We start from the raw sequence: 14,026 nt of genomic DNA, 5'->3' as shown, positions 1-14,026 counted from the left end.
TGGTATTTTATGGATTGGCAGAATTTCTGGAAAAGTTATTACTCCCTGGTGGTTCATGAGTCGAAGGACCAGGCACCTGGAACTACATTTGAGTTGAAACTGTCTGAAAATTCCAAATTCTCATGGTTGGGTTTAAGGTTTTAGCTGTGCTTTTGAACTTGGCCCCCTGGATCTGTACAGACTTTTTTGTGTCCAGCCTCCAGGGGATGGTTACTCTTGAAACAAAACCCTCTGCCCCTCGACCAGGCTTTTGCTTGTCTCATCCAAAGCCTCTGCAAAGAAATCACTGGACTTAAGACTGAAAACAGTCTTGCATACCAATTATAGTTGTATAAGGATTCACGCGCGTGTTGAGTAATAATAATTCTGCAGTCAATGCAATCCGTCAAATATACTAATTAACAATTCTACATCAAATTCAACTCTAGCTTCAATATTCTAAATCACCTGTACTTCAGGAATTATAATTCTAAATTGATTTGACTTGAAATTCCTATTCCTTCCCAAAATAGGAACAACTGAATATAAATATATGCCCAATGCTCACATCCTCTCACAAGTGCTTCTGCCACCATTATCAGTTATAATTCTTATTCTGCAGCCATTAATCCAACTCTCCTTGTTTCCAATTCAACCATGAAGATATCTCTTTCATTCAAGTTTTTGTTCATTGTGCTTTTGCTCTCCCAAAACATCAAACAATCCTATCAACAGCTTCCTGACGGTGATGATGTCCCCAAGAATTACCACCAACTCGACCTCCCTCAAGTCACAGGACCTGAAAGCATCGCCTTCGACTGTAAAAACCAAGGACCTTATGTTGGTGTTTCTGATGGAAGAATACTCAAATGGCATGGACCACATCTTGGTTGGAAAGAGTTTGCCATTCCTTCTCCAGTAAGGTATGTGCATTCTATCGTCCTGCATGCATGAGGACACATGTTTTTCTTTCCTCAATTATTCACTATTTCTTCTTTGAAACAATAACAAACTGATTAATTGCTGGTTTCTTTTATTTATTGGGTCAGGGATAGGAAGCTCTGCGATGGTTCCACAAATCCAAACCTTGAACCAATCTGCGGGAGGCCATTGGGTCTGAAATTCAACTATGCGACATGCGACCTCTACATCGCAGACGCATACTTTGGCCTGCTAGTGGTTGGACCCAACGGTGGCGTGGCTCAACAACTTGCAACTTCAGCTGAAGGAGTCCCTTTCAGATTTACAAACGGTTTAGACATCGATTCCAAGACAGGGATGGTCTATTTCACTGATAGTAGCATTTTCTTCCAAAGAAGGTACCTCACTTTTACTTTCTCTCTTGGTGCCAAATTTACAAAAAAGAAAATAAAAAGAATTAAGATAAGAGAGGAATAGGGAGGCTAATCCGAGTTCAATTACAATATATATTTTTCTCCAAGGAGTAGGCTAGCTGAAATTCTCTCTCTATATATATATATTAGAAGAAATTATATTTACATAGGTCCTTACTATCACATTACATGCAGTAGATTCAACAATTCTAAGAATGTATTATAAAGATTTGAGGAGGGCTTTCCTTACATAGAATGAGAGAGAAATAAAACTAGAAGATAAATACCTTTTCTAGCCATCTTTACCTATTTTAAAATTTTTCTATATTCATAATAAGATGTATGTTTAATTAATTAGATCAATTAATCTTTAGCTACATCTCATAAGATAAATTAGTTTGAGATAAAAAAAATTATATTTAAATTTATAAAAAATTTTATTTAAAAGATTTTAATTTATTTTTTATATTAAAAAATTAATTACTTACATGATTGCATGATTGTGTAGGTATCACCTCTTATTAAGAATAACTTCTGACAGAAGCGGACGGTTACTTAAATATGATCCTCGAACCAAGGATGTAACTGTTATGTCCAGAGGCTTAATGTTTCCAAACGGGGTGGCTTTGAACGCTGATAACTCTTACCTGCTAGTCGCAGAATCAACTACAATGAGAATTTTGAAATTCAGGCTTGAAGGTGAAGCAAACAGTTATATTCCAGAACTGTTCGTACAATTGTCAAGAACCCCAGATAACATTCAAAGGAACAAGAATGGAGAATTCTGGGTAGGACTCAACAGTGGAAGATCGGGAAGGATTCAAGATGATGCCTACGCCAAGCTTCCAGATCCTGTGGGAGTCAAGTTAAATCAAGAAGGAAAAATTTTGAAACAATTGGATGGAAACGGTGGAATCACATTTAATTCCATCAGTGAAGTTCAAGAATTGAATGGAACATTGTATATAGGATCAGTGACCAAACCCTATCTAGGCATCTTATACCCATAGAATTTTCACTAGACAAAAGTACTTAATTTAAGCACTTAGATGCATAGGATTTTTAAGGGACAAAATACCATTTATTGTTTTTTCCTTATAGTTAATTTGTTTTTATCATATTTTTATTAAAATAATGGTCTCTTTGTTTATTTTTATTTTCGAATAAAATCTAAAAAATTGACATTTTATTATTTGATCTCTCAATAAAGTGAAAAGTGGAGGAAAAATAAATAAATTGTTAAACAAAGTTATTGATTAGTATTTGATTGATGACTGAGTTGATATTAATGATTATGTATTGATGCTAAAGTTGAAATTCCTAATAAACACTAATATGATGGTGACGACCATCACTCCTCAATTTTTATTTTTTTTATTCTTATATATAAAACTGAATATATATATATATATATATATATATATATAATATAATTATTTTTATAATAACTTTTTAATCATGCTTTATGTAAAAACTTTTCTCATTTCAGTGGAACCAAAGCTGTAATTTATTTCCCCGTGGAGGAAAACCTGTATGCACCAGATAATTGTGAAAGACAACAGTCAGAAAGCTTAAACTCCATAAAACACAAAGGATGCATTTACAAGGGGATCAACTGAATGAAAGTTCTTGAGCAGGGTGAATGAATACTAGAAAATGGCGAAGGGCTTGGAAACTGGCATGTCATGCCAATAGTTGAAACTGCATGTCTTTGGTTTACATTTCCATCAGTCAGCACCTTTCTTGTCAGGTTTGTACACACTGAACTCACCAAATTCTCTTTTGCCACTGCCGAAAACAGTGACCAAAATTAAATCCTTGGACAAAGAAAGGGAAAGGAAAAGGAAAAGAAATAAATATATAAATAAATTAAATGAGTTGCCATCAATTCCTTCTTCACGTATATAGTCAAGCCCCTTACAGAGTTTTTTTTTTTTTTTTTGGGGGGGTGGGTGGTGGGGGTGTATGGTAGGGTATATCATAAAATGCATTGGATAAAAATAAATTTGAGTTGGGGACTTGGTGGGCTCAAATAAATGTTGTGCTTCATGTTGAGGACCTGAGTGGTGATGGCACATGCTTTTATGGCCTTGATTGCGAGAAAAGTTCAATGGATATATCAACACCAGGAAACTCCAAGCTCAATGCACAAATTTTATTGGCTGAGGCATTTAGAATCTAGGTTCTAGTGGCAAGGGATTACCAGATAATGCCAGCAAACTGCATCATTAGTCATTGACCTTTTTGTAATGTTCTTTTTTCATCCATGACCTAAAACATTCGATCTTTTCATCCACAACCGCTCAAATTTGTTCTAAACCCATCCATTTGTCAATAAACCATTAGAATTCAGGTGGAATATGAACGAAATTTGCAACATGGCGCATTGGTGAACATACACGTGTCAAATTCCATCCAAATTTTAACAATATGTTGATGGATGGATGAATTTAGAACAAATTCAAAAGGTCTTGGATAGAAAATCAAGTTTTTGAGGTCGTGGATGTAAAAGAAACTTTATGAATATTCCTGCCTTTACTCAGATGCAGTCATTACCCTTACTTTGAAACACTTCCCCACCCTTGCAAATTCCCTCCAAATCAACCAAATTGATTGAATTTGGTTTCTTAATTACCTTTTCTTCCTACGTTCTCTAATGTTACACATATCACTCCTTTCCATAGGAACTTTCTATAAGAAAAAGAAGCTAAAACATTTAGACACAAAGATAACAGTAGAAAGGCATACCTGTGCAGTACATCCCAGCCAGCAGGTAAAAAACTAGGACGAACAGCTTCAACAAAAACCTGTCTCCACCGCTGACAAAATTGACGAATGCCTTCCTCTCCATATTCATTTAATATATGATCCACAACTTGTTTCCCATGTGGTCCATGTCCTAGTAGAGATAATTTTGAATTATGTTTAAGTGGGATGTTTCCATCATATCCGGCACAAGATGAGTCGACTATATCATTTTGTGTGCTTCTCTCACAAATGTTTCCATCAGAAATGACTACACACACACTTTTAGCATCAGAAATTTCAGTGCTATGTGAATTCACACCATTGTAAACTGTAGTTGAAACTGTCACCACTCCAAAATCAGAACATGTTGGTGGATTACTTGTATCAGTATCTGTTACGATACAGAAATCCATGTCTTCCTTTAATGTATCAACTCTTGTTGCATAAGAAACATCTGCAGTAAAATCTGAACCATCAGGATTATCAACTTCTGGTGGATCTGAGGTGGTAGATATCATCTTTATCACATTATTATTTTCTTGCTTTTTATCAGGAAGAATCCTCGTAGAATGTTTTAAAGATAAGCCTTTCTTCTTCTCTAGTCTTCTTCGCTCATGAGGACTCATGCCCACTACCAAGGCTCTTTCTAAATCTTCCTTGGATATCTCCCGTCCCCCGTAATATCTCATAACAATCTGCAAAAGCAACACAAAGAAGAAAATTGAACCTATTTCTATAAAGAGTCATATGACATGTACCAAAAAGATGCACCTGTTTATAATTGACAACAAATATTATGATGGAAGTGAGTTTTTACATGTACAAAAGATAACAAAAGAAGCACTAACCAAAGTGGCAAGCATTACATGTGTGGCTGAATAACTATTATAAAATTTTTAAAAAGTTTCTTTTATCTAATAGAAGTTGAAACAAGATAATGAAGAGAAAGCCAAAAAGAAAGTGAGCTTTTACATGTGCAAAAGAGAATAAATGGAAAGACAAAGGAGAGGGAGGGAGAGAAGAAGATAGTGATTATCGAGTTGAATTGTAAACCAACTGATTTAAATGTTTAAAGAGAGACATTAAATGCGCAAGACACTAACTCAGCCAATGTATCACCCCCTACCTATTAAAAGAAATTAACATTGCAAGTACTAGATGGGATTATACTTAAAAGTACAAAATTTTTTCATGAATTGGACATTTATTAGTGATGAATTCATCATGGGAAAAAAATCAACTCTTAAATATCAGTACTTTAATGATATACTGACTCCCCAATCATATAAGTGAAATCAAATGATTAAGTAATAAATTTGAACCTAGCATTAGCAAGGAAAGACGCAATTGTACAGGGAGTTTTGTTCTTCTAACTTAATATGTTGTTACATCAAATATAAATTTTGTATCAAATGTGAAGCATCTGATGATACTATCATACGTAAAAAGCTTCAGAAGCCCAATGTCAATTTTTTGTCAAGAATGGATATTTTTACCAGTCTTAGTACTTACGTTTGATGTCAGTCATGCTAGCAAGATTCAAATAGTTTGAACAAGTTTCACTATACATTCCACTTCTAAAGTTATCATGATGCACTCATCAAGCATTCTTTAACAGCATTGAACCTTTATGCTTTTGGGATTCCCAGGCCCCTTCAATGGCCTGACATAGAACAGCATATTCTTCTCATATCCAAAAGGCCCCATTGTGATCCATTGAAACAAGATTAAAGCTGTCTAAATTTTACAAGGAAAGCAAATATCTAAAGATAACTTTCAGACCTGGGTCAGTTCTTCACGGCGGCTGGGTGGCATTTCAGGTCCATGACGCAAAAGAGCCTTAGCTGCCGTTCGCAATTGTAGTGGAGAGACACCTGAATCTTTGGAGTTCATTGAATCAGATGATCCAGATATAATTGGTGCTTGGTTTGAATCAACCACCTTGCGGACATAAAGTGGAATTCCAAATTCTCCAGCAATTTGTTTCTTGTGCTTCTCAGCAGCAGCATGAGCAACTTCATGACAGTCAACACAGAGCAGGACTATGTCATGAGAGCGATGGCTTTTCAAGTGCTCAGGAAAGTGAATTCGGTAGCATGAGGGAATTATTCGGTAGCGTAAGTAGTGATTGCCTTCACCACAGCTGACACATATATTTTTCTTACTCTGGATATAAAAATCATTATCTTCATCCTCTGGGCGACCTTTTGGTTCGAAAAGAAGCATTATTGCAGGAGGGTCATCCTCAACAAGTTTTGCCAGATCTCGACAAAGATACCTGTAAGATAACAACATTATCCTGTCAAATTGAATATAAATATAGTGGTTGAAATGGATATAAGATACAGAAAAAAATGCACCAACCATTCCAGCTTCCTGCGATCACAATAACACAACAACCGCCCATCGTTTGCATAGATCCTACAATTATGATAAACTGGAGATTTGCAGGAAAATTTTTGAATGAACAGCTCACGTGAAGCTTTCTTAGCAACTTGTTTTGGGTTTTTGAACCCATTTTGTTTGGAAACTATTCTAGTTTCTAGTTTCAGGCTACTGCTCATCAATAAAGCATAGTTAAATAAAGACAATGGACAGCTCCCATTTGGACCCAAGCAAATTTGAAGAATCACAGGAAAAATTTTATCAAGATTGCTTGAATTGTCCTGGATTAGTTGATGGACATCAATCCAATGACTGCAAACAAGAGGGGAAGGAGATGGGAGTGAAGAGCTGAGATTGGAAGAATCTATATTCAAATCAGCTTGAATTATGGTGTCGTAAATATCTGCTTGAGTTGTTGGAACTCTTTCAGAGAGAGCAACAATAGCATAATCGGATAATATGTATCTTGTGCTCTCATCATGCACACGAGCCTGAAAAGTAGTGCCACATGTAAAGCATCAATAACTACTGTTTTCAAGAGAAACCAAACTAACAACAAAGTAAACAAGAACATAATAAGTAACTTGAATGGCTGGTTTCATTGAATGCAGCATCCAGGTCAACAAAAATTACATTAGAACAGTCTCAGACTTGCATTAGTTGTCCTCACATATAGTGTATCGATTTTAATTTCTTTTGCCATTAGCAGAAGCATGGTGTCAGAGTTTGGTGATCAAAGTTCAAAAGAAAATCTCGTCGTTTCTGGCATGTTATGATTTAAGAAGACAAAATTCTTTCTGATTATACCAAATCACAAATGAGACATTCATAACAGATCAAGATTAACAAACGATGGAAACAAGTTTTTCCTTGCACCCACCAACAATAAAAATGGCTCCAGTAGATAACTATTACCAAATTTAAGGATCACTTAAAAATTTTTAACAAAGTTTGAAGGGGACCAGAAAATTTTTGCCGAGCTTCCCTTATCAATAAGGTGATTACTCCCTTCAGTCTTGTTGAGTAACGAAGTGATTCTTAAATTTGTAGTTTACACTGCAATTAACACCTACCATTAAATCTCTCCATGCACACAATCTCCTAACAAGACCCTGAAACTGGATTAAGAACAAAGCATTAGAATATGATGTAAAATTAAGTACTAAATAATTAAAGAACAAGCATCTATTAAAGATTTCAGTGTTGTAGTTAGTAATATGGAGAGGCCAAACCTTGGTTTCACCGGATGTAGAAGGAGCACCCCCTTGGCTGTTCAATTGGCGAGAAAGTATTGATAATGCAGCAGACTCCCCAGGAAAATCTTCAATCTCTTTAGCGTAGAGTTGCAAACAGATCATGTTTGATCGTCGACTAGCCTCGAGAACAAAATTGAACTTGTCATCGGGGCAAGATGAATATTCTGATACATTAATATCTTTAGCATTTGGATGCTAATAGAAGTAGTAGACATAGGTCTTTCTAGTAGTTGAATATTGAAAATTAAAATTAAGCTTATATGCTATGTGACATATTGTATGCACTCTTCCAAAAATAACCTCTTTCTTTCATGCCCAAAACCAATGGAGTAGAACAATATTTGCCTCAGACCTAGGCCTTCAAGTGACATCCCCTCTAAAACCCATCCCTGCACCCCCAAACACACACAGAGGAAAGAAAAAGACCAGAAGTCATTGATTTTAAATGTCTTGATTAACAATATAGAATAACAATTCTTTGGATTTTGGGCATATCATCTACTTCTTGTTTAAATCTGTACCGCTACCACCTTATGTAGAAATTCTGCTATAATCTTTTATCTTTCCTTTTCCAATCCACTCAGAGACAAACAAAATAAAAGAGCCAATATCTAAATAAGATTTGGGTAGAAAACATACCATGGTCCTGTTGTTTAAGCTCAGAAATTAAACAATTTGCAATATATAGCAGATAATGTGCATCGGTACAAGCATACTGCACCATTTCCTCTGATAGCGGACGTTGTCTCCAGTCTTCACGCTGAAATGGAATGCAGTAACAGAATAAATAGTTTAAGATATGTTCTAGTTATAGAACAAAACGATGCACAATAAGCTTTGAAAAGCACTAAGCAAGTGTCAAGCACATACCTGTAATATTTTATTTTTGGCCACACCACAATAAGTTTCAAGTAAGTAGGCCAAAGATCTCTGGGGTTTCGACAAAACATCACATGCCTGCATCAAAGTCAGAGAAATGTGAATTGAGTATGACGGTCAGTTGTTGAAAGGAATCATCTCTCCAATGCATGTGTTTCTGATAGCAAACATTTAACTGGGAAAATTATTCCTTGTTCATGAGAAACAAATGCTTGAAGCTCACCTTTGCAGTATCAAATAGATTAACAACATATATGTGGAAGTCTCTTTGTAACCAGACAATGTCACCATCAGCCCCATGGAACACCTGCATAACATCCCAAGTGGTCCAAGACATGATCAGGATACTTTAATCTTATTACTGCCTTAGCACCAATGCACTATATAGTGAGTCAAATGTCACTAATGAGTAATTTATAAGACCAAGAGTACACCAAAATTTTACTTTTCAGAAAAAAAAAATGGTATAAACATTGCATTAAGGAAAACAAAAGCACAGTTTGATCAATGCTTCTCATCTTCTACAGCAAACTAGAGGCAATAATATAGAACAAAGAAATATATAGGGCTCCATTTGGATGTTGCTTTTGCAATCTGTTTTTTGCAATTTGATTTCACTTCTTCAAAAGTTGCTATAAAGCAAAACTTGGATAATAACAAAAGTAAACATATACTATTTGATTATAAATGACCAAATAATCAAAATGTAGTAAAACTGTTTCTAACATAATTGTTCCATATATAAAGTAAAAGCATACATTTTGATTATTAAAAAGGATATATTTTTAAGTTCCAATCTATTAAATTATTATTTGAAAGCCAAATTCATACTAGAAAATTATACCTTGCATATATTAGGATCAGCAAAAACGGGACGAAGAATGCCCATTGCATCATGTAAAGCAATTGTATCCACTAAATAATCTTCCTTCTCAGTAGAAATCTGCTCGTCATACCATAAAATGAAAATTTGAAAGTTTAAGAACAAAAAAATCACAGGCAAAAAGTAGAAGCAATACTTTTGTCAATAGTTTTGGACCTGTATAAGAGCAGTGAAACCTAAAAACGACCGTAGGCTGTGCTGCTCGGTATCAACAGCGAAAGCCTGCTCTTTGCTCAACACCTGAGCGAGTTGACTCAGTTGCGACTCGGTTTCAACCCAAACATAAGAGTCATTCATTTGCATGCCCATTTTCGTATCGAAATAGTCGATCGCAGTCTTAAGAAACAGAAGCTGAGGATTCTCCATCAATGCCGTTATCTCCGCTTCATACGGATGAGTCAAACTCGAAGATTTCTCTGCAGTATAAATTAATCATTTTTCATTAAAAAAAACATGAATTTTTTTTTAAAAAAAGTAGGAGGTTATTTACCATTAACGGAATCCGTTTGGCGGTTGAAATGGTTGAAAGGAGAATAGGAGTTATCGGCTAAGACCCGCTTGAAACTCTGCTGCGGCTTTGGTTCGGAGTGTAAATAGCAGCAACTTTGAGGTCTTTTCAGTCTTCGGCGTCTTCTGTATAGTTGAGCTGTGAAGAAGATTGAGATTGCAGCAACCGATGCGATTGTCAGTAAGATTTTCATCTTCTCTTTCTTATTCCCCATTTCTGCAACTCTCCGTTTCTTCTATTTTAGCATTCCAGTTCCGAAGAAAGAGAGGGAACGCCTCAGAAAGAGAAGGGGTTTAACATTGCGGCGAGCCGGCGGCTCATGCTAACGTACGAGCGAAACGCTGTCGGCTTACGTGGCACTTTAAACGGTGCGTTGTGAGCCCAAATATTTGGGCTGAGAGGATAGCCCAACTAGTTTAGGTAACCGCTCTTTTTCAAAAGTTGGTTATTTCGCCATTTTTAGCCATTTTTGCATTTGCTAAATCGTAAAGAATTTGTAGATAATTTAAGAAAAGATCAAAACCAACGCCAAATCCCAAGTTGAAATGAAGCTTGGAGGAATGTTTGGGAATCTGGGGGTTTCTCTAATGGAGAATGTCTGTAAAATCAGAAGAGTTGTTGAAGAACAATGCCTTCAACATGGTTGCTATGGAAACAATGCAAAAGGAACTCGAACTTACCAAGTTTGGCCAGGGAACAATGTACCTTTCCTTTTATTATATCAAAATAGTCTTGTTTTTCCATGCTTGTAATCAAAACTTGCTTGCTTAAATGCAGGTGTTTTTCTTCCAGGGTCGACTTGTATGCGGCCCAGATCCAAGAGGGTTGCTCCTGACAGCTGTTTCTATACTTATTTCAAGTTGGATTTTCACCATTTACATTGGATATGATTTACCAAAGACTAATTCCACTCTTATTGTCAGTATATGTTTGATTCTGACTGTGATGGTCAGTCCATAATTCAAACGTAAACAGTTACTTTATTAATGATGAACTACAGGTACTTGTCAACTTGATCCTGGTTAGTGTAATTGACTGCAGGTTCTTGTCAACTTGATTCTGGTTAGTGCAATTGACCCTGGAATCATTCCTAGAAGTGAACAAGCAATATCTCTTGAAGATATCGGTACCAGTAGTAATTGGACTCGGAGGAAGAAGGTAACTATTAATGGGGTGCAACTGAAACTAAAATATTGTCGGATTTGTAGGATTTTTAGGCCACCAAGGAGTTGCCATTGCGCCATATGTGACAATTGTGTTGAAAAATATGATCACCATTGTCTATGGGTTGGTCAGTGTATTGGGCTGGTATGTAACAACCAAACTGCTTCAAGTACATTACGCACACATCTTTATAGCCCCATAGGCAACGTTTGTTTTGCCTGAAATTAAGTTTTTATGGCTGTTTATGCAGAGAAACTATCGCTTCTTTTTGACATTTTTGATAACAGCACTAGTCTTCTTTATCTACATATTTGCTTTCTCTTGCTGGAGGATCCACCAAAGAACGTTGGAAACTGGTACTGGGTTGTTTGGAATGCTAAGGAACTGCCCTGAAACCTTGGCACTGACAGTGTTTAGCTTTGCTGCCATTTGGTTCCTAGGTGGCCTTTCTATTTTCCATTCCTATTTAATTGCAATAAATCAGGTAGGTCTAATCTAATCTGTTGAAATTTATTATTTGGGGGAAATAGTTTTAAGATGAGAAGATCATTTACATTCGTTACAGGGCCATATAAAGAATGCATATGCATATATATCCAACTTTTGTTCAGATTACTTGCTTGCAGGTGTTGTCATTATTGAAGTTAACTGATTCTTTTCTTTCCTTCAATGCTTGTGTACTTGATGCAGACGGCTTATGAGAATTTTCGGTACCGCTACGTGGGCTCTTCAAATCCATATGACAAAGGAATAATAAGTAACATTAAAGAGGTGCTATTTGCACCTTTACCACCTTCTGGAGTTGATTTCAGGGCTGAAGTGATTCCAAGGTAGAGCACGGATGATGAGATGCCAGTCTGAGGTGAACGGTGAACTATTTGTAAATGAAGTAGCTGATGCAGATTGAGAAAAGTGTATTATGCTATTTTAGGACAAGTATCCTAAGAATCTTCACTCTTTCAACTATATGTGTGTATATATGCATGCATGTATGTATGTATTTACCGTTACTTTCCTAAAGAAAATTATATGCTTGGATGGGGATTACCTTTTTCAAATGAAACCTGAAAACTAGTTTTAGACTTACTTATTTAGCAGCATATTATATTGACAGCAAGACCTTTAATTTACTAGGGCATTTAATTACCAGTTAGGTCTGTTCATACTCAACGTGTAAATTCAGGAAAAAGATTTTAATGTGCATGTGTTAGATTTGGCATGTTAGTCCCTGTTACAGCTAACATGGTTTCACATGTCAAAAGCTGCAACCCTGAACAATTTATATGAAAGCTATCACCAAAGTGACTGAAGATGAAATCCTTTTCAGAGCCATTATGATGTCTTGATACTTCCATTCCTCAATTGCTTCGAAATTTACATTGCAAAGAAAAAAGGCTCATTGGGGTACGTTCATAACTTTGATCCATGTCCAAATCGAGTGAATGGACTGCACTCTGAAGCGGATGGAGCTGGTTCCTTGGTTGACAAAATGGCAGAGAGACCACATGATGAATGGGGTCATGTAGACAAAGCATGGTGGGTGGATGGAGATGGCTGCTTGAGATGGGCACCAATGTTGGCATTTATGGAGGTTCAGTATGTGGAACCACACCATCTTACATAATGACTTCCCATGGGTCTACCTGATAATTTTGAATGAAAAATGTATCTAGATAGAAAGCTTTCAGCTTCCTTTATTATATCTAGAAGGAAATTAAACTGCATGGGCTAGAGCACTGTAGCAGATTAGGAAGAACAAGAGCTAAGAAAGTGGGAAACAATGGAAGCCAGAGGCAATTCATGGAGACATCACCATCTTTCAATTGTTTCCTATAATTTGAATACACTTGGTAATGGTACATTATGTGAAGCCCAAGTCTGACAACATCAAAGGTCAAATCCATAATCTGCTTATAGCACATCAATTCATCCCTTATTCTCAACCACCAAAACACTCTTAGGGTCCATTACCTGCAACTGAGATTTTTTATTGATTGTATGATGTTGGAGCAAAAATTTTAAGAGCTTGTGAAATGGAGGGTTTGGTTGAGACAATTATGGTCCAATTTTTATTTCCAAACCTATCTACAGTGCATTCATATCCTCTTTGATGATAGTACCACTTCAACCTTGTCCCCAAACACTTCCTACATATGAAGTGCAGTATTTCTACAAATAGATTTGAATTATATATTTAGATTAATACCTACTTTAGTTTTTTTTTTTTCCTGTACGCATTTTAAGAAAAAGTAGATAACTTTTGTGGGAGGCATTAAAGGGGAAATATATTAAAAGCAACTTGGAAAACTTGAAATTATTCTATCTTACTAAGAAGTTTTTTGTGACTTGATCTTATATTTTCAATTCAAATAAATGTTTTAGTCTTCTATTACCTTCAATTAAGTCACCATAATTTTATTTGAATCAAATAGGTTTTTATAAATAATAATTGATTAATTATTATTAATTAATATATCATTAGTTATATTATGTCTACGTAACGCTGACGTGAAAAGTGAAAATATCAAACAATTTTATCATCGTGTTATATTAATATGTCACATCATTATCTATTATAACATGTCAACATGTTATATCAACATCACATGACCTAAAATGAAATATAATATTTTGATTAATAACAGTTAATCAACCATTACTTATAATAATTAATTTAACTCAAAATAAAACTATAAGAGCATGTTCATTTTTATTTAATAATACCTTTTCCTTTATAAAGTTTAGTAATACTTTTCAATTAACAAGAATCTATGAAATGGAGGGTTAATTACTGGGTAACTAGAAGCTTTTTCATAAGCTGATGAATTTTCTAGCAAATTGGATCCGTGCATAGCAAGTCATCTTTAATTTTTCTTTTGTTCTTTTTGGG

The 14,026-nt window shown here is 35.5% G+C and overlaps 2 protein-coding genes and 1 pseudogene across 3 annotated transcripts; 2 read left to right on the top strand and 1 right to left on the bottom strand.

Annotated features, from left to right (window-relative positions):
* Positions 1 to 627: 627 nt before the first annotated feature.
* Positions 628 to 2,323, top strand: LOC18610114 (protein STRICTOSIDINE SYNTHASE-LIKE 10 pseudogene; annotated as a pseudogene).
* A 465-nt stretch (positions 2,324 to 2,788) lies between these two features.
* On the bottom strand, positions 2,789 to 10,246 carry LOC18610113 (Polynucleotidyl transferase, ribonuclease H fold protein with HRDC domain-containing protein). 2 transcript variants are annotated; one of them, XM_088804016.1, is made up of 13 exons: positions 9,955 to 10,246; positions 9,621 to 9,880; positions 9,426 to 9,524; positions 8,805 to 8,888; positions 8,573 to 8,659; positions 8,342 to 8,462; positions 7,679 to 7,866; positions 7,520 to 7,564; positions 6,426 to 6,937; positions 5,844 to 6,339; positions 4,381 to 4,756; positions 4,062 to 4,212; positions 2,789 to 3,101 (listed from the first exon to the last, which is right to left on the bottom strand). In XM_088804016.1, exons 1-13 carry the CDS (start codon positions 10,184 to 10,186, stop codon positions 3,041 to 3,043), a joined length of 2,712 nt encoding a protein of 903 aa, XP_088660142.1. In that variant the 5' UTR covers positions 10,187 to 10,246; the 3' UTR covers positions 2,789 to 3,040. The 2 variants fall into 2 exon arrangements, with proteins under 2 accessions (XP_088660142.1, XP_007045663.3); XM_007045601.3 differs by having other exon boundaries at positions 4,062 to 4,756.
* A 267-nt stretch (positions 10,247 to 10,513) lies between these two features.
* On the top strand, positions 10,514 to 12,760 carry LOC18610112 (putative protein S-acyltransferase 1). The gene is made up of 7 exons (XM_018115200.2): positions 10,514 to 10,673; positions 10,750 to 10,920; positions 11,014 to 11,280; positions 11,387 to 11,620; positions 11,827 to 11,966; positions 12,348 to 12,381; positions 12,464 to 12,760. The coding sequence occupies exons 1-7, from the start codon at positions 10,518 to 10,520 to the stop codon at positions 12,758 to 12,760; spliced, it is 1,299 nt and encodes a 432-aa protein (XP_017970689.2). The 5' UTR covers positions 10,514 to 10,517.
* Positions 12,761 to 14,026: the final 1,266 nt, after the last annotated feature.

The sequence above is a fragment of the Theobroma cacao genome, chromosome 2 (genome assembly GCF_053813885.1).
Source record: "Theobroma cacao isolate CCN51 chromosome 2, ASM5381388v1, whole genome shotgun sequence".
NCBI lineage: Eukaryota > Viridiplantae > Streptophyta > Magnoliopsida > Malvales > Malvaceae > Theobroma > Theobroma cacao.
This window is presented reverse-complemented; position numbering and strand designations above follow the sequence as displayed.

Coding starts and splice junctions, on each gene's coding strand:
- LOC18610112 (XM_018115200.2), top strand. CDS start 10,518: ATGAAGCTTGGAGGAATGTTTGGGAATCTGGGGGTTTCTCTAATGGAG. Junction 10,674..10,749: donor AAGTTTGGCCAGGGAACAAT/GTACCTTTCCTT, acceptor GCTTAAATGCAG/GTGTTTTTCTTCCAGGGTCG. Junction 11,281..11,386: donor TTGGTCAGTGTATTGGGCTG/GTATGTAACAAC, acceptor CTGTTTATGCAG/AGAAACTATCGCTTCTTTTT.
- LOC18610113 (XM_007045601.3), bottom strand. CDS start 10,186: ATGGGGAATAAGAAAGAGAAGATGAAAATCTTACTGACAATCGCATCG. Junction 9,525..9,620: donor GTTTCACTGCTCTTATACAG/GTCCAAAACTAT, acceptor TATGACGAGCAG/ATTTCTACTGAGAAGGAAGA. Junction 6,938..7,519: donor GTGCATGGAGAGATTTAATG/GTAGGTGTTAAT, acceptor ACTACTTTTCAG/GCTCGTGTGCATGATGAGAG.